General features: G+C 38.5%; 1 protein-coding gene across 4 annotated transcripts in view; it reads left to right on the top strand.

Moving 5' to 3' along the window:
• CHCHD3 (coiled-coil-helix-coiled-coil-helix domain containing 3) overlaps positions 1-23288 on the top strand; it is a 163671-nt gene that overhangs the window by 50000 nt on the left and 90383 nt on the right. For all 4 annotated transcript variants that reach the window (XM_037387850.1, XM_037387848.1, XM_037387849.1 and 1 more), the window contains exon 4: positions 4792-4936. In XM_037387850.1, the coding sequence (XP_037243747.1) occupies positions 4792-4936 (145 nt within the window). The remainder of the gene's footprint in view (positions 1-4791; positions 4937-23288) is intronic.

Raw genomic sequence — 23288 nt, 5'->3', positions numbered from 1 at the left:
GAATAAAAATTGCCCCAAATGAAGAAGTTTAGTGGGTGCTTCAGGAAGTTTGCTAGTTACATTTTTTTCTGTAGGTGTGATCAGATACATTCCTGATCATGGAAACAAGGATTAGAGTAGATACCAAAGACTACATTTTTTCTTTAAGGTGCTGCTATAGGCAAGACAGCCTTGGATGTTTTTTATGCACGTAAAACAAGTACCTTTTTAGCCTAAATTGTAGGGAAAAAAATCAGCAAAATGTTTGCTTTACAGCTTGCCTTCACTGAGGTGACCTGGGTGTCTTGAAGTTTAATAAACCTACTCCTAGACACATTGGCAAAGCTGAACATGCAGGCATCGCCCAGCCTTTGAGCTTAGAGACACAGTACTGCAGGGAACTACTTGGGCTTGTAGCTAGCCTCCAGTGAAGGAGAAAGCTTTTGCTTCTGGAGATGAGCATGTAAATTGCAGATTTGCTTTGTGATACCAGCAAATACACCCTGATGAAAGGAGGCATCTAGTTAAGCTAATTGAAATGAAGAGCTGATAAACTTTTTACGTAGAGGAGAGTTGGAAATTCAAAGACAAAAGACAAATTCAAAGAACTGAAAAGGCAAAGCTGTGAAAACTCTCTGGCCAAACAACATGAAAAGACATGTAGGAAAGAGCTCCCAAGCATTGCTTGGTGAATAGCTGTCTTCAAAAAAGATTGCAACTGATCAGATGTTCCACAAGACGAGCATGCAGGCATATGGACCAGCAAAGAAAGCTTTATTCCAAAAGGTGGGGGTCCAAAGGAAGCCAAGAAGTCAAAATGAGAATTGATGAAAGTCAAGTGGAAGCTTTGCTTTTCTTTATCCAGTATGTTTAAAATGAAATGGATGGGGGTGTTTTGGTTTTGTGGGGTTTTGTTTGGTTGTTTTTTTGTTTTGTTTGTGTTTCTTTGGGTTTGTTTGTATGTGTTTTGACTTACTGAAGAAGGTTTTTGTGGGAATACAAAGCAATCCAGACATCTCTGGAACTGTTGAAGTAAAATTAGTGGCAAAGTTCTAATGAATGTCAAAGAGATGATCTGCTGCTGACATAGAAAGGAATGGAAAATAAGAGACAAAATATATTTACTAAAGGGAAGTAGCAGCAGGGAATAAATAAGTTGATTTCCCCTCCATAACAAAATGTTCTTTAAACATATCTTCTTTAAGACAACAACAGTGTAGTAAGCCTAATCTTGTCAATGGCTACTGAAACACTGGCAGCTTTAGAAAATTACTGGTTAAACTGGAGAAGGCGGCGGTTTGTTGTGAACGATGAATGCAGATTCTTAGTCTGGAAAGTGGTCAGTAATGGGACTTCTCGGAAAGCAGTCTTGGAACTGATGTTAATATTTTCATTTCTGAAAGATGTGTGTGGTGCAAAATTTACTGAAACTTTTGCAAAAAAAAAGTTAGGGTGCTGTATGTGAGGAAATAAATGATTGACTCCTACCTGGTAAGTGGTATGGAAGTGCGAGGTACTTCTGCTAATAAACTATCGAATATTTTGCAGAATAAAAAACCTGGAAAGCATTACTTAATCACCACAGTGAAATTGTCTGGAAATGGATCAAGTAGTTCTGCAACAGCTGCAGGGAAGAGCTGATGGATTGATCAGAGAAACTTTTCTTATAAAAGCCTGAAAGTGCAGATTTTTTTTGTGTGTGAAAAATGGAAGATGGAACACTGAACAAGGGTGTTATCTTAAAATGGTATTTTTTCCCAAAGTGTGCCCCCTGCGTTTAAATGGGGCAAGTATAAATTGAGTCAGGAATGTTCTTTTCATCTCCAAAATCTCCGGAAAGTGATTTTCTACTATAGCCTTGCAGGTGGAATAGTGACAGTGGTAAGATTTAGTTTTGGGGGGGTGTTGTTTTTTGGCAAGGGGGGTTGTAGTGGTGGTAGTTTGGGTGGGGGTGTTTTGGGTTTTTTTGGTGTTTGGGGTTTTTTTTTTTTTGTTTTTTTCTTTTCTTTTAGTTGTTGTTTTGCATGAAGTTGATCAGTTTATGCAAGGTATTACTGCTTAGCTGCAAGACTGTTAACTACCCGGTGACCTGGTAAATGCTTACAGTTTTGTGTTTGGATATTTATGCTGACTTTTAAACCATTATAAGTACATTTTTGAAGATTGAGGAACCTCACATTAAGGAATAGGAGCTATCTGTAGCTACAATAACTGAATTTGCAGAACTATTAATGAAGGTAAAATCTTTTGATTTGTGATGTAAATATTTCACATATTGGTATCAATGAGCAAGCTAATATTAAATATTGGGTTTTGGCTTCGTATATGAGGAAAGAACACATCGCCTAACTGTTTAGTTATATCGTTTTACAGGTGGAGTGGGGAAAAGGAGGTGAGCAGATAGTAATTTGTATTACCAAAGGTGGGAGTTAGAGACTTTCCCTGCACCCCTACCAGTTACTCTGTTGTGGTGGAAGTTCCTCGGAGGATTGGTTTGGCAATGACAGTGAGATGAGATTGCCAACAAAGGATGGCACAGGATCCTTTTTCTGGGATTTTTGTCATGTGGTGTCCTCAGAAACCAGTAACTTATAAGATCATGTGTAGGGTTACATAGGTGTTTATAGGTGCCATTTTGGGGTGTCTTATCCTCATCCTTTTCTGTCTTGCTGTGGTAGGATGCAGCTGTTCATGGCCAAGAAGATACTCAGAACTGGACTGGCTCCAAAGCAGTTTTGAGATACCTAGACTAATTTTAAATGGGCTGGTTAAGGTCGAAATAGCAAGTCTTGCCCTTAATTCTCTGCTTTTGGGAAACAGCATTATATAGCCATCCCTTCTGTCACTGGTATGGCTGTACCCACGGCTGTGGTGGTATCTGTTAATTCTGTGGGATGTCAGTGCTTCTGATGAAAAGCTTTTTAATGGCTCACTGTAGGGTAAGGAGTCAGGTGGCTCGTGAACATAGATGAGATTCTGGGTCATTGTCTTGTAGCAAGTTGCAGTAAAGGACATGCGGAGTTTTGGCAAAAGTAGAAAAGAACATCCTGTCCCTCTGTAGTGTACTTAGCAGGGAAGCTGAATGTAACAGCGGTCAGGTTAAGCCATCAAAGAGTTTATCTTGACATTAGGAGCCCATTATTTTTTAGTGTTAGGAAGACTGACTTTCTTCTTTTTGCAATAGAGGTTGACAGGTGATCTCATGAAGGTTCATAATTCCAGAGGCAAGAAGGAGACGACTTGAGAAAGACTGACTAAGCTCATGTCAAATATGGGAATGATTTGGCAAGAATTAGATGTAAACATCTAAGTGTTTTTTTAAAATTTTGGAGAGATTCTAAGGTGGAAGTCTCTGGCAGCCTTTTTCAGACGTTGTCTGGTTTTTATTTTTTTTTTTTTCACTTTGCTAGATACAGTATACATAAAGAAGAGACGTTTTTAGGGGAAAGCCGTTCGTGGGAAGTAAAATCCAGAAAGGATGAAGGCGGCGCTTACTTCAGTCTCAGGGAATGCTAAGTGCCTTTTCTTTTTCTCACAAGAAAAAGCTTCTGAGACTTCTATTTTGACACTTTTTTTTTCATTTTAGACAAAACATGATTTCTCCAATGGAAAAGACAACCAGTGTGTTTTGACTGCACCGTTGATTGTGTGAAGGATTTGTTATATCAATGCTGCTGGAATAATTTGGGGGACCTTGGGAAATCACTTAATGGAATTTGGTCCATGTCTGCATAATCTGACTTTTTTTCTAAAGTAATTGAAGATGCTGCTTAATAAACTTTTTATAAAGATTCCCAGTTGGTTGCTGCGTTTCAGAGGATTGTATTTGAGCACAGAAGCAATACATCTTGTAATTGTCTTTTTTCCTCCCCACCTCACTTAAATGTTTTCCCTGGGGAAGAATCTAATGTACTATAATGCTAGTACCTTTTACAAAGTGACCCTACTCATTATGATTTGTTCTCTGAAGCTCCCTTGACAATGTATAAATGCACTGAGAATACTTAAGCTTCCTCTCCATCATTCTTTCAAAAATCTATTTCAAAACTGGTGTTTCATACTGCTGTTACTATTCTGAGTTCCCTAATGCTGACTCTCTGTTCAGTGTCACAACATACAAGCAACAGATGAGTTTTATTAGTTCAACGAAAATACACAAATAATAAATTGTTTGTTAGATATGGTGTGCTTATATTGAGTACTATAGTGAATATTTCAAATATATTTTATGTTTTGTGACGTACAAATGTTGAGAATTTTCTCGGACTGGAGTTGCTTTTACTAACTCTGTTGCAACAAGTTCAATAGCTATTTTGATCTCATCTTCTCAGATTGCTGGGAAAGGTTTATTACGGTGGTTCAATCTTTTTGCAGTTTGCTGAATAGATGCAGTATTTGAGTTTACGGTGTGTCCAGAGGTAGGAAAGCATTATCCCATTGCAAAAGAGTGGAGCTCTTACCTGGAAATTGGGTGCCCACCAGATGGTGGGGAGAGGATTTTCCTGGGAAAAGGGTACCTTAAAAACACTGCAAAACCAATCTACAAACAGAGCTCCATGCATATTCTTGTTACTTAAAAATATATTTTCATAAAGCTCTTGAATAAGTTGTATTTTATATGACTTAGTGATACTAAGGCTTGTAGCTTTTGTGTGTTCTGATTTTGACACTTCAATCTGAAACTTTTGGAATTTTTAGCAAATATTTGTATTTAGGTGTACAGTGACTGCTTTTAAAATGACTGTGCCTATGTCCTTTTAAACTCACATGGAAAATATACCTTCAATCTATATTTCCCTCCACCTTCTGTAGATTGAAACAAGAACAAATGTATGTCCGTGATGAGTTTGGCAAACTTCTGGAGCGAGAAAGGATTTCTTCTAATGAACATTTGACTCGAGCCATTCTTCGAGAGAGAGCTGCGACAGAAGAGGAGCGTCAGAAGGCACAGCGATTTGTAAGTTTCAAAACTTTTATGGAAACTCAGAATTTTCAAGCAACCATGACTTCAGACTTGTTTCAAATTATTGATAGAAGAGCAGATCTCTTCTTATTATATATTTTTTTCTTTATTACTAGTAAATTGTATGCCATTTTATTTCTTTTTTTTGGTCAAATGTCCCTGTCTTGGGAATAGCTGATTAGAAAGAGCCTAACCTTTCTGAAGGTACAAATATAGTACATCTTCTTGTGTGTGGATAATGTTAAATGTCTTTTTTTCCAGAGGGTGGAAGAGCAGTATGATAGTCTAGGTCTACTTACCAAATCGGCTATTCTGTATTAAGAAGTTACAGAATACAAGAGAACTTTTCTAGAAATAAATTACATCATATTTAAAGGAAGTCCATTATATTTCTGGGCTGGAAATCTGGCTAACAATAAGAATTAAAAAAGTATTGGGCTTTTAGTCTTATGTGCTAGAAAACAACAACAAAAAGTCTTAACTTCTAGTGATTGTCTCAAACCTTGGAACCAGCTTAGTGAAAAATTCTGTATCCAAGAATCATATTTCATTAGAGCTGATGTATAAAAACTTCCTGGCAAGGAAGTTGTAAAATATGACTGGCTGTTTTTCCCTGAAAACTGTCACTATATATATTTCAGTCCATTTCTGATGTCTGGCAGATTTATAACTTCTTAATATTTGGCAGATGCTTGCTGCATTGAGTCTGTATTGACTCTTCTTTGTAACAGTTATCATTATTCTTTGAGGTATGAATATACCTTCCTTTTTTTTAATTACTTGAGTATAAACAGTAAACAAATTGGTATTTTCAAGAAAAAAGTATAAAACACTCAGGCAAGCATGGCTGTGAAAATTAACTTGGTTGCTTATGTGAGCAACTATATAAATGTAAATATTTCTTTGGCCCTCTAGCTGAAATAAAACCAAAGCTTTCTATGATTTATTGGTTGGTAACATAGAAAACCAATCGCTTCAATAAGCAGTAGTGTTATCTATGCTCTGTAATTAAAGATCTATTGCCCATTTTATTTTTCCAAATCACAATTTAAAACCAAACAAATATCACCAAAATACACCTCAGTATTAGTACCTTTTGCAGATGTTTCCCAGTGCTCTTTCACCTCCATGGTAACATTACTGTTGAAGAATAATTACAGTATGGTAAACAAATGTTTAGTATTTTGTCATTTTAAATTATCAGAACAAAGGAAAACGGAGAGGAGTTATGATCAAGGTACAGCTTTAGTCTTATGCCTGAAACCCCTGGATTCTTAATGTTGTGCAGGAGAGATAAGGGTTTTGTGGCCTCAACCTAATGAGGAGCTGAAGATTTATAATGGGGAATATTATTTGCATAATTACCAGGGGGTTTGCATCTTTCACTTACTAACATAGTTAACACTGTGCTTTTGAGAAGCACAAGATGCCTTTCTCATCAGCCAAATGCTTGAGAGATTTCTTATTATGGATATCAAACTAGTTTATTTAGCATTATGTCAATTTTAAATTATTTTTTTACTTACTCTAGAACATTTAAGTTAGCACTGCCAAGTGAAGCAATCAGGAATTACTGTTAACTAATTTTGAACTGTATCAGCCTGGCAAGTGGTGGTTCAAGGTGTGTGGTGTTGCTGCATGTTCAGTTGGAAGAAGAGCATACAAGTGATGCTAATTAAATGAAGGAAACACCTTAAAAATCTACAGAAAGTCCCCTCATGGGGGAGGTAGCATGCCTTGCTGCCTTTTCGTGGTGACTGCATCGCTGCATGGCATTTTAGAGCCGACTACCAAAAACATGCTTTTGTGGAAGCACAGGTATGTCAGGACATAGATTTTGCACATCAGAAGAGAAGCAAGGTACCTGAGCTCTGCTAGTGATTTATGTATCCTGGCATAGTCATCTCATTTTTGATCATCTTACTGTTTCGATCTGTGAAATTTTAAAATGTCTTGAGGTTCTTTGATGAAAATCGCTATGTGCATTTGCTATTACTACTGCAGATTTGCCATTCCCACTATAGTTTGTTCATTCTTTGAAGTGTACTGTAAGATAACAAAGTAGCAAGTAGGCTTTGTGTGTTTGTTTCCTTAAAATGGATCTAAGTATTAAAGCATTCAGTAGTTCTCACTCCCCTTGCAAGTCCTTCTGTAAGTTGCCTCCTTTATTTTCCTGTAACTGGTCAGTTTTTATTCTCTTGGCTTCTTTGCTTATGATAGCTGTTTATTTGTTTCATGTGTCTTAAGCTGAATTTGTAAAATCTGTAAGATGGGAGGATATATCTATGTGTACCATTTGTCAGGTAGAATGAGTAATTCAGCAAACTGCTGCCGTAGGTTTCTATTTTATGTAGCTGGGATTTGATCTGTAAGATTCTTTTTGGAGAAAAATGAGTGTTTCTGAACCATCAGTAGCATTGTCTGCAAAATTAATTCCTTTACTGCTGCTAAATTTTTTTTAAATAGTGCACAGGAAAGGAAATTTTGTTTAGAAAGGAAGAATTTTATTTTTTCTTTATAAAGGCTGTTAATACAGTTCTAATAGACAAAAAATTGTTTGATTAAAGTAATATTTCCCATTCTTCAACTATTTTTAACACCGGCTGCTACTTATAGTTTCAGAATGAACAAAGTTTCAAGTTTAACGCCCCAAAAGTTAGCATTAACTCTTTGTACAAATGAAAAAAATTGATAAAATGAAGCTAAACCGAACGGCTAAATGAGTGAAAGCTTTACAGGTGACAAGAACTACATGTGACGAGAAAGACATCATTTGTCTCTTTAAGGGAAAGTATTCCACTTCTCCAGAAAGAAAAAAAAAATAAAAAAGTCAGCAGAGCTTGGACAGCAAAGTAGGGTAAAGAAGGGCATCCTTAAAAAAATGTGAAATAATTTTTCAGTGAGCAGAATGAGGAGGAATGTGACATTTGTTAGACTAAATGTTAAAAAAGCAAACCCCTCCAAAAAAACATAAAGTATGACAAAAAGGATTTTAATGAACAACTAACAAAAGGCATAAAAGCTACCACATATACACACACGTGTGTGTATGCACGCTCACACCCACACCCGCTCACTATGGAACGAGGAACCCACCAAAGACTAGGCTCAGGAGCAGATTGGGGAGTACGAGCAGTGCACAGAAGAAATGAGGCCGTAGTAGGAGAGCACCCTGAATTAATTGGTGATGAGGGGTCTGGAGCATCTCCCTGATGACGAGAGGCTGAGGCAGCTGGGCATGTTTTGGCTGGAGCGGAGAAGACTGAGAGGGCACCTTATGGGTGTCTACAACCATCTCAAGGGCGAGTGTCAGGAGGACGGGGCCAGGCCCTTGTCAGGGGTGCCCAGCGACAGGGCACGGGGCAACGGGCACAAGCTGCAGCACAGGGAGCCCCACCTGAACAGGAGGGAGAACTTCTTTACCGTGAGGGTGCCAGAGCAGGGGAACAGGCTGCCCAGAGAGGCTGTGGGGTCTCCTGCTCTGGGGACATTCAGAACCCCCTGGACGTGACTGTGTGCAGCCCGCTCTGGGAGAGCTGCTTCAGCAGGGGCTGGGCTGGGGGGGCTCCAGGGGTCCCTCCTGACCCCACCATTCTGTGAGTTTTTTCATGTGTCTATTCAGAGTGAAGGAACTCTCAAAGTTCACAGGCCAAAACTTTGCTTTTTAGAGGTCTCCTTAAAGAAAGTCTCAAATCTGAAGTTTCAGTAGAAAACATTAAGGGAAATAGACAGTTTTACCAATAACAGCTTTTCAAGCCTGGGTGATATTCATAAAAGCTCTGAAAGAAACTCAGAGATGATAGATGAGCTAATGATAGCCGAACTACTTATGTGCTGTGTAAGCTGTTAGGGAAAGCTCCCTCAGTGCAAGTGGACTGGAAAGTGGCTGATGGGATGTCAGCATCTTCAAAAACAATTTGGGGGGGGTGGTGGTGGTGGTAGATCTAGTGGTTTACAAACCAGTAATTCTGATGTTTGTACCAACCAAGGTAGAAATTACAATTTAGAGTGGAATTTACAGACCCTGACTGAAGCCCTAGATATCCCTTGTGGAGTCTGTGAGGATTTGTTGAAGTGTTGATAATTAATTTAGCAGAAATAAATCCAGCTGCTGTTGATTCCTTTAGCAATGCCTTCAGATGTCATTGACTTTGAGGCGTATTTTAGACCTAGCCTAACTTCCCTTACCATGCAGCGTTTGGGTCTAGTCTTTAAAAAGCAATGCCAGTGAGACGTGGTGTGCTGAAGAGCTGGTGAGGACTTGCATCTCCTCTGGCTTCTCCCCCATTGCTGGCTGTGTGATCCTGCTGTCTCCGTTGCAGCGGGGCTGATATTTGACACTGAAACAAGCTGACTTGGGAGATGTTAGTTATCTCCCCCACCTGTCTGACAAGTGATGTGAACTAGCTTATTTTGAAGGGCTGTATATACATCAGTGTAAGGTGGAAGGGATGTTTTGCTGATAAAGGATTTCTTTACCTCTTTTTCTACTCATTGCCATCTCTGCACTGCAGTTCACCTCCTTTTCTGTTGTGTCTGTGCAGACGTTGTGGACTGAAGCAAATACATTACAAATCTTTTTCAAATGCAAAAGTGCCCACAATTTTTTATAAGTCTTTATAGCTTGACTAAAAAATAACTCAACTGAGGAAATTGTGAAGTGTGTATGGAGGGCAGGTTATTGGGGGAGGAGAATTAAAACCTCTTGACCTGGCCTTGCCACCAAAGAGAATGTTTTTTTATCTTTAGCTTTACATGGTATTTGAGACATGGTATTTACAAAGTATATCTGAGTGTTTTTACCAAAGGACAAAGTGCATTGTGTGCTTGTAGTAGTACTTGAGAACTGCCTGTAGCAGTGCAGCTGATAAAAAACCCCACATTTTTTTCTTCTGTACATTTAGCACGTATATGAAATTTTTTTCTGCCCAACCCTCTTGAAGGAGGACTTCATAATGCCTTAAGTCTCTTACTTCATTCTGACCATACAGAATTTCGGTATTGGTGTGGTCCTCTTTAGCAAAGATTGCCGCAGTTGAAGGCCCCATACTATTTTACTCACATAGGTAGCATACCTATTCTCCTTTGCAGTATTTATTATTGGCGACTTTTGCTGCACATCTAAAAATTGTGGATAGTTGAGTTTGGGCTAAGTCTTGTTGAGTGACTTTAAATGTGGTAGCTTTGCCATAAATAGCTTATTGACATTCCATCACTTGAGTCATTATGAGAGTCAGGGTGAGATGTAGAGAATATGGAGTAAAAAAATCAATAGTTATCCAAAGTGCAGAGGACCTGTTGTATTTCCATCTCCTTGTAATGACCTGGAGTTTACTGTTAACATATTTGCTTCACTGTCTGGACTGAAATGAGCTGTCATTAGGACCCTATGTGTTAGAGAATGGTTTTATTGAGCTGCCAATGACATTGAAGTCTCATTTCCCTCTGAAGAGGCACAGACATATTGTTCTGTTCATGTGCTGTAACCATAACATTAAAATTTGATTATTGCTATCATTAGAAATCTGTATCCATACTAATACAATTATATCTATTTCTCCATGTATTGTTGCAGGCTTTCATTGAAGTACCTGTTAGAGAATTAAATCTGTTGTTGCTGAGATATTTTTTTTGTTTCACAAATTATTTTCTGCACAAGAAGGTCTATTAATAAATTCTGCATTCAAAAAATCGATTTGGTAGAAGTATCCTTTTATTAAAAAGCACTTTTTGCACCTTAGGTGAATGTGGTGATCAGATTATTAGATATTTTTTCCTACCAAAATCATATTTGAGATGTATAATTCTTCTTATACTTTTCTGAGCACTGAAATCAATAGACAAAATGCTTTCCTCGATATATTAGAGCTGAAGCATGTTGAGTTATGTTAGGAATGAATTTGACCTATTGTCATAATTGAATACATATCGTTAGAGGTTTTCACTCTTCCATGTCTGGACTGTTTAGCTGTTTTCCCTATCATCCTTGGGTGGCTGGTTCTAGTCACTACATACATGTGCTATGCAATGACCTTTGCTTTAGTGTTGCATTTATTTTTCCTGTCCTCAATTCATTAGATTTGTCAAGAGGAGGTCCCCTATTTTCCATAAGCAGATTATGTTCTGACCCTTCCTGCTTTTTCCAAACAGTCCTGTGCTAACCATATTTTAAGGATGACTTCACTAGAAAATACCAGGGGGAAGAATTACTAAATGAGTTAAGGCATTAGTTCTCACGAGAAAAGAAGTCTGTTTACAAACCTGCAGTATTTATTACATACCTCATTTAGCTCATTCATCATTTTAATAGAAAAAAGAATCTTTTTAGATGATTCTGAAATAATTTGAGGTAAACTACATAGCCTGAGACAAAACACGATTGCTTACTGTAGGGAGGGCCAAGCTGTTCCTGAAAATTACAGTACAATTTATGCCTATAATTCATGATTTACGATAGTAAAAATATTAAAGGCTTGTATTTGAAAATTAGACTGAAGGTTTGGAAACCACATGGTACAAAACTACAAAATTAAATCTAATGACAGTTGTTTTGTCTCTTGTTCCTCAGTTTTATAATTTATAAAGAGTTTTTCTTGAATCTCTTTGAAAGTAGATATTTTTGGAGATTTACTCATAAGGTTTTGTTTAGTTTATGTACACTTTTTGCATCTGCTGCTGTTCTTGTGGTTCAGAAATAGCAGTTTTGTTGCATCAAATAGTCTTTTTGCATTATTACTCTTGTGATATGGGAAAAAGTAATCTGGTTTTGGTTGGTTCTGTTGTAAAAGACGGGATGAAAGACAAGAATGGAGGAAGATATTTTTGAATATTGCAGATGTGATCTATCTATTTTTTGTTGGGTTTTTTTTTTCCGGAGGAGAAACAAAGGAGGTTGTTTTTTAGAGAAGGAAGAGGGATACAATGAAAGAGTCATCTGCATTTTGAAAATATTAAACTCCATTGCACAGTAAATGCTCACCTTTGAATAAACATTGTATCATGGGTATGGCTTATGTCCCTTCTGGCATCCATTTCTTCTCTCACTGACTTTCTTCCTATCATTCTGGCATTTCTACTGCAGTGTTAAGGGTTTGGGATAGGAATCTGGCTTTCTGTTTTTTCTGGGGTGTTAAATAGATTATATGAAACTTTCCTGTATGAAAAGGAAGCTATTGCAATGCAAATAGAGATTGATAATGGGTTTTTTTGAGCAATACAATAAATGGGACTTTCTACCAGATACCGTGAATGGTTTTCTTATCTCAGTAAATATATGTGCCTTGAAGAAATGCTAAAGAGCCATCTGTGTGTCTACAATTATTTTATTAATAGGAGTGAACAATTTTTCCCCCACTGATATAGTTAAACAGTAAAAATAATTCAAAATAGCCTGTGGGTGACTGTTCATGCTGTAGGTTGTGATCCCAGTTCAATCTCTTGTTATGTGAACTGTTAAGCGAATGTTTTATTTCATCTCTGAAACTCCCATTAGATGTCTGTGAACTAGAATAAGAAGTTGTTTACCTGTATCTGTCTTCTGTCCCTTTACAACGTCCATTCTGACATTTAAAATATTTGTCTAAATGGAATAAAACAAATAATTTTCACCTTCCTTCAGTTTTTCATGTTACAGACATGTATTTTTTTCAAATTTTCATACGTAATGATTAATGGGGGTTTTTTTTCCCCTCTATCTTAAAGTTTGACAGATAGGAAAAACAAAGTAAAAATGATAAAAAAAATGTAAAGGAAAAGAAGGTATATATGGTGAGCATTCTCTTTAAAATTTCTTTTTGAATGGTGAGAGGAATATGTTTTGAATAATCAAACAGCATTTAAAAGCGTGATATTTTTTAATTCTTATATAGCAAACCCCAAGATATTTGACAGAAGCAAAATTAATCACTATGTTATCTCAGCATCCAGATGAAGATCTAGTGCTTTACAAAGCCTGCTGCTCCATCAATTCATTCTTTTGGTTGAATTCAAATTGAGTTCATTTTTATAGATTCACTGCATAATACTCTCCTCTCTCCTCCCTCATTCATTAACCAATTTGTTCTTGCTACTCCCTTTTTATTGAATGGCTCACAAAATTGCCATGCTATCTTTTCAAATGAATATCATAATTCCTTGTCATGCATGGGCAAAAAATAAGCATATTAATCCTTTTTACATATACCTCCCCTTCTTCCAGAGAGAAGTCCTGTTTCTGCCCTCCAGATATCATGAAAAGAATGTTTTCAATATTGTTCTCTTGAAGCTTTTCTAACAATGTTTGTATATAAATATTCCTGTCCAGACTCCTTTTGATTACTTCTGGGCCTTTGGAGCACGTACACTCTGTCTTTTGTATGACACAAGAAAACCAGATCAAACAGTTGTCAAGACTTGACCTTGTACACGACATGGTACAGATACATGCTTTGGATTAAAACAGATGCAGTTGACAGAAGTCTTGAAACTTAATACAGAGACAGTTTCTTCCATTTTAACAAAACAATTTGCTTGGTCTTGAGACTCATTCTGACTTAATGTTTGTTTACTCTCAGGTTAGGTTAATTTTGGCTAGGCAAATATTCACTTGCCTCTCCTTTAGAGTACTCTAGTTCTCTTCCTTCCTTTGGGTTGAAGTAGAAGACTTATGAGAAGAAAAGTGCTTTGAGGGACAGGGGATGGAAATTAAGAGCAATTTTTTTTACTTATGACCACCTGAATAATTAATGAAAATCCTTATTTCATGATGGCTGTAACTTATCTGTGGACTCTTCACTGTGTAATGTAGGTATCTTGCTTAGGAACACCAGCTGAAAGAAGGGGATAAGGCCATTGAAAGAGAACAGTTTGGAAAGGATCCAGGCAACTCTATGTATAAAAAAATCACTATTTATTAAAAGTCACTATATTGATTAGTGGGTTTGATGTTGCTGTTTTATGATATTAACTTTGTATATGGTTTTAGGATTTGGTATAATCAGGACTCTGCCTGTTCTGTGGGAAGTGAGTTCTGAGATGAGGGCCCTTGCTTTTGAAGTACCAAGCTGGAAAAAAAAAAAAAAGAGGCTTTGGTGTGAGTACCAGTAAGATGACGAAGTGGTACATATAATATTCCTTATGGCTTAATTTCATAGTCTCATTTTGTAGACATGCCTTTTAGTTTTGTATAACTCTCTTTAATTTGGTATGCCTCCCCATTCATTGAGAACAGTTTTGAATCTGGATACTGAGTTTTATGGACAGATCTGTTTGGGAGTGAGTGGGATATGTGCTTCTTGCATCTCAGAAATCCTGGAAGAATGTAAAATTTCTTTTCTCTGGGAGGTATGTTGTCACTGTTTTCCAAGCAGTTCTGTGGTGACAGTTTTTCTTGGGAATGGGAGGAGAGTAAGAAATCTGGAATTTCTTTGTAACTAAGCAGATGAATAGGCTGTGCCCCACCAACTTTTATATTCACAACTATGCCCAACATTGGGTTTTAAACTTGAGAGTAATTAAGGGTGAGATACCGGTAGTTAATTACATGTACACTGCCTCATTTAGGAGGACCTGACTTACCTGGTGTTCTTGGGGAACTTGACATTTAGTGGTAGATGTCCATTTTTATCTTTGATCTACTACTTGAAGTTCTTTTGCATTCAGGAGTACCATTGCCACCCAGTTTTACATCTCTTTCCCATTTAGAAAATTATATTCTTGACAATAAGAACAAAAGCTTCCCCCCTTTTCCCCCGCCCTCTGCCACTGCTTATTTTGTCATACCCTAAATTAGGGAATGGACGCTGTACCAGTTTCCTCTACCTTGAGTGCTGTCGGGCATGGAAGTGACCTCCCAGCCTTAGTACCACCTAGGCAATGTTAACAAAGTATTTTTCCTGATGCATTTCTGAAAGCTTAAGTCTGGTGCTGTGCTTGTATGAGGGAAAGAGAGAAAACATACTTAGGCTAAACAAAAAAGCACTTGGAATTTAATGTTGTTAAGGCCAAAGCGAGTGGCAGGTCCAGCTACATTATCAGCATGTGCAACAATGATGTCATATTCTGCTTTAACAGAAACACAAGTGTAAGTGATGCCTGAGACATTTTTATTGGTTTTGGTTGTTAATACTTTTTGTGCTCTTTGGGCACTTTGACATATTCTTTATTTATTAGTATATAATTGGATGACTTGTGCTTCTGCTATGAGTTAGGGAAGTAGTGAAACTTCAGTGTCTCCTTAGGAGAATTAAATGACTGAAATACTGTTGCGTGCTTTTTTGGATTGGTTGGTTGGTTTGTTTGTTTCCCCAGTTTAAATGCAGTTTAGTAGATTGAAAAGTTCTGTTGCCTCTCCTTGGCTGTCAATTCTCCATCTTACTTACCACATTTAGTTAGCAAGGAGCCTATAACAGATCATGATTAGTGTAACAGTCGTCCTCAGGAAGAAATTATTTACCTTCACCAAATATAACACTTCCTGTGAATTTGTGTATCATAAGTCAGAATGAAATGTGATCAAAAAATGTCATTTAATACAATTACTATTGGTGATCTCATTGCCATCAGTCCACTTACATAGTGTCACAAATTATCCTGGGTGGTTTAAGGTACCTGAGATAGGCTAATACTGGTAGAGTTAATAATAATAATTTGAATTCTAGAAAACACATGCTGATAGGGAATGGTGTTTTGGGAAAAAGGGATAGAGGTGACAAATTAATCACAGATTCAAATAATGGTTTGAGTTGGAAGGGATGTTAAAGATCACCTTGTCCCACCCCCCTGCCATGGGCAGGGACCCCTCCCACCAGCCCACGTTGCTCCCAGCCCCGTCCAGCCTGGCCTTGAGCACTGCCAGGGATGGGGCAGCCACAGCTGCTCTGGGCAGCCTGTGCCGGGGTCTCACCGCCCTCATGGTAAAGGATTTCTTCCTAATATCTACTCTAAATTTAAAGATCGAAATTAATTTTTAAAAAAAATAAATCTCAATTTTGGAGGTAATTTTAAGCTTACGTGTCTTTTCATATCAGGTTCCCACTGGATGTCTGGAATATGTTGAGACGCTTAAGTGTTGTAGCAATAGGTGCCAATGTATCTAAAGCCTATAGCCTGTATACACCTATACAAATCCAATGGAAAAGAATATTTCAGAGAGAAAGTGAGGAAAGAAAATGGAATGTCATAGTCAATGTGGGTTTGTTTGTTTTTTTTTTTATATAGATGCTAAGAAATTTTTTGGTCTTATCATGTATTACTTGCATGATATATTGTGTGGCAGGTGTGCCAATATGTGCACAGAGGAAAAACTAGTCTGTCTCCTTTTTTTAAAGGAGGGAAGAGTTTAACATGTAAGGGTTAATAAATTGGGAATGTTAATGCATCATCTTATTTCAGTAATAAAAATTATTCTCTTGATAGTACAGTCTGCTGAAGGCTGTTCCTGATAGCACAGTGTCATCTCTGTCCTGCAAAGTACAGTGGAGTTTGTAGCTGGGAATTCAGCCTCCTTCTAAGAAATGTAGTGATGATAGCCTTTGTACATACAATTATATGTGTGTCTAGTCTTTTTTTTTTCTCTGAGGTTATGTATTCAGGGAATCTGACATATGGGGGGCTGTGTTGCTCCTAATAAAGTAAACCAAACTTTGATTTATACAAGTAATCTAGAGAATTGAAGCCAAGCCATTTTCTTTTCAGAAGGTACCTTCCACTTCAAAATATGTTGATTTCAACATGTAGCCTTTTTTTTCTCTTTATAACGAATTTTGAAAGCAGAAACTAGTTTCAGCTGTCAAGTCCACTGTTAAAAAAAAAAAAAAAAATCATAGAAAGGATATGGGAGAAGCTTGTCAACAGTCATTTTTGGGAAGCCATGGCAAAAGAAGATGATAATACTTGCTTGCATGTTAGTTCTTGGTTAATATGGCTGATACATAAAATTTAGTTGTGAGCTCGTAAGATCCAGCCATCTGTAAACATAGTAAGATACTGCATTGTCTTTTTCGTAGATGGTTAAATTCAAATCACGTTTGTAAATAAATAAAAATTCATTATTTCTCATTTTCCTAATTATCATGCAGATAAACAGTGGGGATCGTGACATTAGGATAAGTAAGTGGCTTATGATTTTGCTTCGGAGAAAGAAACTCTTGCTGTTCCCCCTTTCCCCCCCTTGGGCTATGTAGCAGTAATAAATGAGCAAGTCCAGAGTACTTTATGATAGATAGTTAATGGTGCTGTGCCTGAGCCAACAGGCTTGTTTCTGCAGCAGCTGTCACAATTCATAGTTATTAGCATACCTTTAATGGTTGCATTTTGAAATAATTTCTACTATGGCATTTAGTATACATAAAGGAAGAAAGTCATGACATTGAAAAAGGAGTTTTAGGTGTAGGTGAATGTTTTTGGCTGAGTGCAGTGTTGGAGTGTGTATGCATGAAGGGTGTAAGGGTGAATTGAAAATTATTAAAGTAATGTTACAGGTAAATACAGGCTGACTTTCAAAGTCCTTTTGTGACCATGTGTCTGTCCTTAAGGCTGTAAATAGCCCAACAAGGGGCCCTCTGCACCATTTTTTACTGGGCGAGTGTTGCATTTAGAGCCAGGAAGACTGCTGTGAAATCTCAGAGGGAAGAGAATTATTGTGTGCCACAGTGATGGCTGAGTCTTTTTAGCTTGTAAGGCAACTAAATGGGCTACCAAATATTTGAGTCATGACAGCAGATTCAGAGCAATGGCTTAATGTACGTGCTTTGATGCAAAGGAAGAAATACATCTGTAGAATATCAGATTTTCTTTTCATGCTTCTGAAGATGGGCAAGAAGGATGTTAGAAGGAAGGATAATGAGTGGATGTTGTTTCTGCCTTAGTAATGGGCATCTTCTAAGAAACACTCATAAGTAGGTCAGTTGGATCTTTGTTTTACACTGTAATAACTCATGTAATATTTTAATTTTCCTTTTTACTTTTATCTGCTTGTTGGAAGAATGAGAAAAAAACACGCTGTGGTTATTTCTTTTGAAAGTAATGATGTTGGAAGAAGATACTGAACTTGAGAAAATCATTCTTTGAACATGCTACCTGCAAGTGAGCTAATGTACAGCAGAAAAATAATGCCTATGGTTTTCTCTTTTGGTTTGGTATGTCTTAAAATTATTTTTGAAGTTTTATATGTACAGATTTGGCCTTAAGAAAGAGTGGTTATTAAGGTGTAGTGGGTTTGCATGGCAAGATTTTGGTAGCAGGGGTGGGGTGGGTGGGTACAGGGGTGGCTTCTGTGAGAAGATGCCAGAAGCTTCCCCCATGTCCAATGGAGCCAAAGCCAGCCGGTTCCAAGATGAACCTGCTGCTGGCCAAGGCTGAGTCAAGCAGCAGCGGTGGTATCACCTCTGTGATAGCATATTAAGAAGGGGGGAAAAAAAACGTATCTTCACCGGTGGGAGAGAGGAGTGAGACTACGTGGGAGCAACAGCTCTGCAGACCCCCAAGGTCAGTGCAGAAGAAGGGGCAGGAGGTGCTTCAGGCGCTGGAGCAGAGATTCCCCAGCACCCCCCGGTGAAGCCCGTGGTGGAGCAGGCTGTGCCCCCGGCCCATAGAGGTCTGCAGTGGAGCAGGTACCCACCTGCAGCCCGTGGAGGACCCCATGCTGCAGTAGGGGACACCCAAAGGAGGCTGTGAGCAGCTCCTGGCAGGGACTGTGGCCCCGTGGAGAGGAGCCTGGTCTGGGGTAGGTTTGCTGGTGGGGCTTGTGCCCCTGTGGGGACCCACGCTGGAGCTGGCTGGGCCCAAGGGGCTGAGCCCCATGGGAGGGACATGTGCTGCAGCAGTTCATGAAGAACTGCAGCCTGTGGAAGGACTAGCATTGAAGAAGTTCATGGAGGACTGTCTCCTGTGGGAGGGACCTGCGCTGGAGCAAGGGAGGAGTATGAGGAGGAAGGAGTATGATGGACTAACCATAATCCCCATTCCGCATTACCCTGCCCCACTCAGCAGGAGGAGGCAGAGAACTTGGGAAGTAAGTTAAGCCAGGGAAGAAGAGAGGGGTGGGGGGAAAGTGTGGGTTTTTTTCTGAATTGAATGGTAATAAATTAAACTGATTTCCACAGTTGAGTCTGTTTTGCCTGTGACGGTAACTGGTGAGTGATCTCCCTGGGCTTATCTTGACCTACGAGCCTTTTGGTACATTTTCTCTCCCCTGTGTGGTTGAGGACCTGAGTGATAAAATGGCTTTGGTGGGCACCTGGCATTCAGCCAGGGTCAAACCACCACGTAAGGCAAGCCTTCATGTATTTTAAACAGCTTTTCTTGGTAGTCTACATTGTTCTCCAGTGCTGCCAGATTTATTCCCATATTCCTGTTTGTTTTGGAGGCTCACGGAAAGATTAAGTTGGCCTTTCTAGAAAAGTAACTTTATCTTCCTGCAGTAGAGCAGCAGAAAACTGGTGGTCGAGATCCGTCAAGTATACATGCAGTTGTTTGTAGCGAGAAAAGAGGGTGAGTATATAACTGCTGTGGGTCAGTATGGCAGGGGTGTGGGTTTGCCTTAAAGTAAGAGTGAGGTCACAACCCTTGAAAGATCTGCCAAATGTTTGATAAACTTATTTTGTTGACTTTTTTTTTTGATGGTCAATCCTGGTGTATTAGGGAAGCAGATCCATGGAGACTTGAGGAGTAAGAGATGTTCTACTAGAAGGATGAGCATGGAGTATCCTGATAAGACTGAAATTTGTGGTGATGCAGACTGATAGTGTGCTAATGCTGATCACAGTTTCCCTTACTGTTTTATTGGACAAAGCAGATTCTGAAGAAAATTTCCATGCCTTTTATGAACAGTGGCTAAATAGTTGTTAGAGCGGATATTATGAATTTGAAAATTTGCTATTTGCAGCGTGCTTTGCCACGTGATAACTTTTGACTACTTCAATTTTGCTGTACTTGTACAGCATATTTTTGTGTTGGCTGCCCCAACAAGTAAATCTGTCAGTCTGTTAGGAGTGTTCAGATTGCAAAATCTACAGGTGGTTAGTGTTATTTTTGGAGAAGGAAAAAAGAAAGATTACAGAGATACTATGAAAAATTAGGATGTAGTGATTTTTAGTTGGCCACCCAGATCCAATGAACTCAACTTGATTGTGTTGGTCTTGATCTGTACTCTAAACTCGTTTTGCAGGGATGTGATATGAAGCATTAACTTATCTGAAAGCACTATAATTTTATTTTTTTTTCATTTAGCATTTCATTTGGGTTGGTATGTTTCATTTTAAAGGCATGTAGCATCTGTTGCATGTGGAATATAATGGAAAAAGCTGTGTAAAATTATCTGTTCATAGAGTGCTGACAGTCTGGTGCCAGAGAAAGTGTAAAGGTTATAGCTACGTTAGATTTAATGATTGCATAAACACGGAGTTCAAAGCTGAAGTTCAGCAGATAAGAAATATCCGATAAAGTAACCCCTGAAATCATTGTTTTGCTATGTTACTATTGTTTTGATGTAGCTTACTTGACTTTTTCTCTATTTTAAAAATCGAATCTTCTTCCTTCTCTTCATCTTTCCAAAGTCCCATGAAAGATGTTGAAGGTCATGTATGACTTCAGATATTGAGGAGAGTGATGTAACTATCATACCATGTGAACTACTGGAGAAACCCAGAACATTGGTCTTGTCATGCCTTCTGTAAGCTTTACAAGTTGTCCTGAAAACAAAAAGTAGTCTTGACAGTTAGGAATTCTGAGTCAATCTCTGTTTTGCATAGGTTCATATTTGGGTTTTAATGATTTTTTTTTTTTTTAATGTGGGTATTCCTTTCCCAAATTCTGTTCTTAAATTGCTTTCTTAGACAACTGTTTCTATCTAAGTTTTTCCAAATACCCCAGTTCTTTCTCAAACCTCCAGCTTCTTTCCACCTTTGCCAACCACTGTAGCTCCTTCCTGCCCTTAGTCACCCCATTCTTCATTTATGTCTGTCTTTTTGATTTATTTTTTCCTGCTTTCAACTCTTTCCCTTTTTTCTCTCTGTGCAAAAGAGCGACCAAGTCCTTCTATTCATATCTTCAGAAGAAACTACTGCTTCTTTTCTATGATGCCTTGGAGCTAATTGTCCTCTTTGCTTCTGTTGCCTGATGCTACAGTGTCTTGGAGCTGCTGGAAGGAATAATTGCAGAAGGAATCCCCTGTAATCCTTGAAATCCTGGGAGGATGTCTCTTCAGCAAAGCTGTGGGGGTTGCTGGGCTGTATAAATTGGCCTGTGGGAGTGCTCAGCAATGGAGAATACATATGGCAGATGAAATTAATGCAGAACGCCATTGCCAGGCTCTGACAGAAAAATTACCAAATCTGATATGTGGGGTTTTTTGTTTGCTTTTTTGTTTTCTGTTTATTTGTGGGTTTTTTTTCCTCAGAGGCTTACAGGCATGGCTAAGCTTCATTTGATTTTATTGGAGGTAGTAGTAGGAGTTTCCCTGAAACTGATGTGATGGGCACTGCTCTCCTTGGCAGATACCAAATTCCTTGAAAATTACATGAATGCTCAAGCTTCTCAGCAGAACAAAAAGAAATTTTATTTATTGTTAGTGGAGGGTTTTCACTCTTTTCTTTCTTATGTGCATGAGATGAATTTGGCTTAGGCCCTCAGAAAAGTTGGAGATGAAGTATGTAGCATCTTTAACTCTTTTCTTTCTCTTACTTCTGACATGCTGTAGCTTGAGGCTCTATGGAGTGGAAAATGAACGGGAAGTAATTTTATTTTGTGGAGAGGGTGACACAAGGCATTCTACAGATGGTGGAACAGTAAAGAGACAACTACTTATTTTCCTGATAACTTTCAGTGCAAGTCAGATCCATAAACTGGAGGAAAAATACAAGGATTCAGTCACAATTATTCACCAAGTAAGTTCTACTGTCAGTTCAGGTTTACTTTCAAGTGTGTGGGGTGGTTAATTATGCAGAAGATGAACAAATCCAAATAGGGGTATCGCCAGTCTATGCAGCCTTAAAAGCTTAGCATTTAGATTTTCTACTGCATACTGGTCTTGTTGTAAGCTTTTATCCGAAGTATAGGTGCACAGTCATTTGCAAGCAGAGGTGTGTTTTCTCTGCCTACATCTTCAGCTACTTACAAGTCTAATCAGCTATGCCAGAACTTTTCATGTAGGATCTCTGTATAATTGAAGAGAAACAGACGATTTTAGAATGTGATTCTGACCTTTTTCAGATGTCAAATTATGATGAAGTGGCTTATCTTGTAGAAGTGTCCATTTCTTTGTATGTGTCTGGGCTTGAGGTGCTCTAGTTTAAATGTGGCTTCCTTATTGTGTAGAAATCCTACTCAAGTAAGGTGATTTGCACCCAAAACATTGAATTTATAATGGTGCCCATATCCATGCCACAGAAAATATGCTGATAATAAATTAGGAAATGAACCATAATGAAAAGTGTTCCCATGATGCATGTTTTCTTATGAGGGGTCTTCATTGTCCGTAATTTTTTTCTTAGAAAACTTCAGCTAATGCAAACTTACAGAGAGCTGGGGTTGTTCAGCCCAAGGAGAAGGCTCCGCGCAGACCTTATTGCAGCCTTTCAACATACAAAAGGGGACTTATAAAGAAAGATGGAGAAAGACTTTTCAGCAAGGCCTGTAGTGACAGCACAAGGAGCAATGGTTTGAAACTGAAAGAGGATAGATTTCGATTGGACAGAAGGAAGAAATTTTTTGTGCTGAGGGTAGTGAGGCACCGGCACAGGCTGCCCAGAGCAGCTGTGGCTGCCCCATCCCTGGCAGTGTCTGAGGCCAGGTTGGACGGGGCTTGGAGCAACCTGGGCTGGTGGAAGGTGTCCCTGCCCATGGTGGAGGGGTGGAACTAGATGCTCTTTAAGGTCCTTTCCCACCCAAACCATTCTATGTTTCTTTATCAGAACACATTGATTCCTTTTTTTTTTTTAACTATTTGGTGTTAAAATTCTTTTGGTCCCATGGGTAATGACGAATTTCTACTTATTCATGCATTCCCTGAGATTGGAGTGTGTTCCACAAGATTACAAACTGAGTGATTGTAGCTACGTGGGGAAATGAAAGCTGATCTTAGTGCATCTTCCCACGATGATAGTTTTGATGTTACAGTGTCAGGCTGTATGCAGATTTTGATCCCAGGACTTCTCTAAATTTCTGGAGGAACTGACAGCAGTCCTGTGACTTACTTGAGTTTCATGCAGTTAAGCAGCGTGTTCTTGGTGGGATACTATGGTAGCACTTCAAGAAACTAACAAATAGGTGGTGTAAGTATTCCTTTAAGTTAGAGTTTATATAGGACAATTTTAAAAATTGTTCCATCATAATTGTAAATGAGTAGAGTACATTGCTGAGTGTGGAGATG

Source organism: Falco rusticolus, chromosome 5, assembly GCF_015220075.1.
Source record: "Falco rusticolus isolate bFalRus1 chromosome 5, bFalRus1.pri, whole genome shotgun sequence".
In the NCBI taxonomy this organism is placed as follows: domain Eukaryota; kingdom Metazoa; phylum Chordata; class Aves; order Falconiformes; family Falconidae; genus Falco; species Falco rusticolus.
The sequence above is the reverse complement of the archived record's forward strand: the minus strand, read 5'-3'. Positions and strand labels throughout refer to the sequence as shown.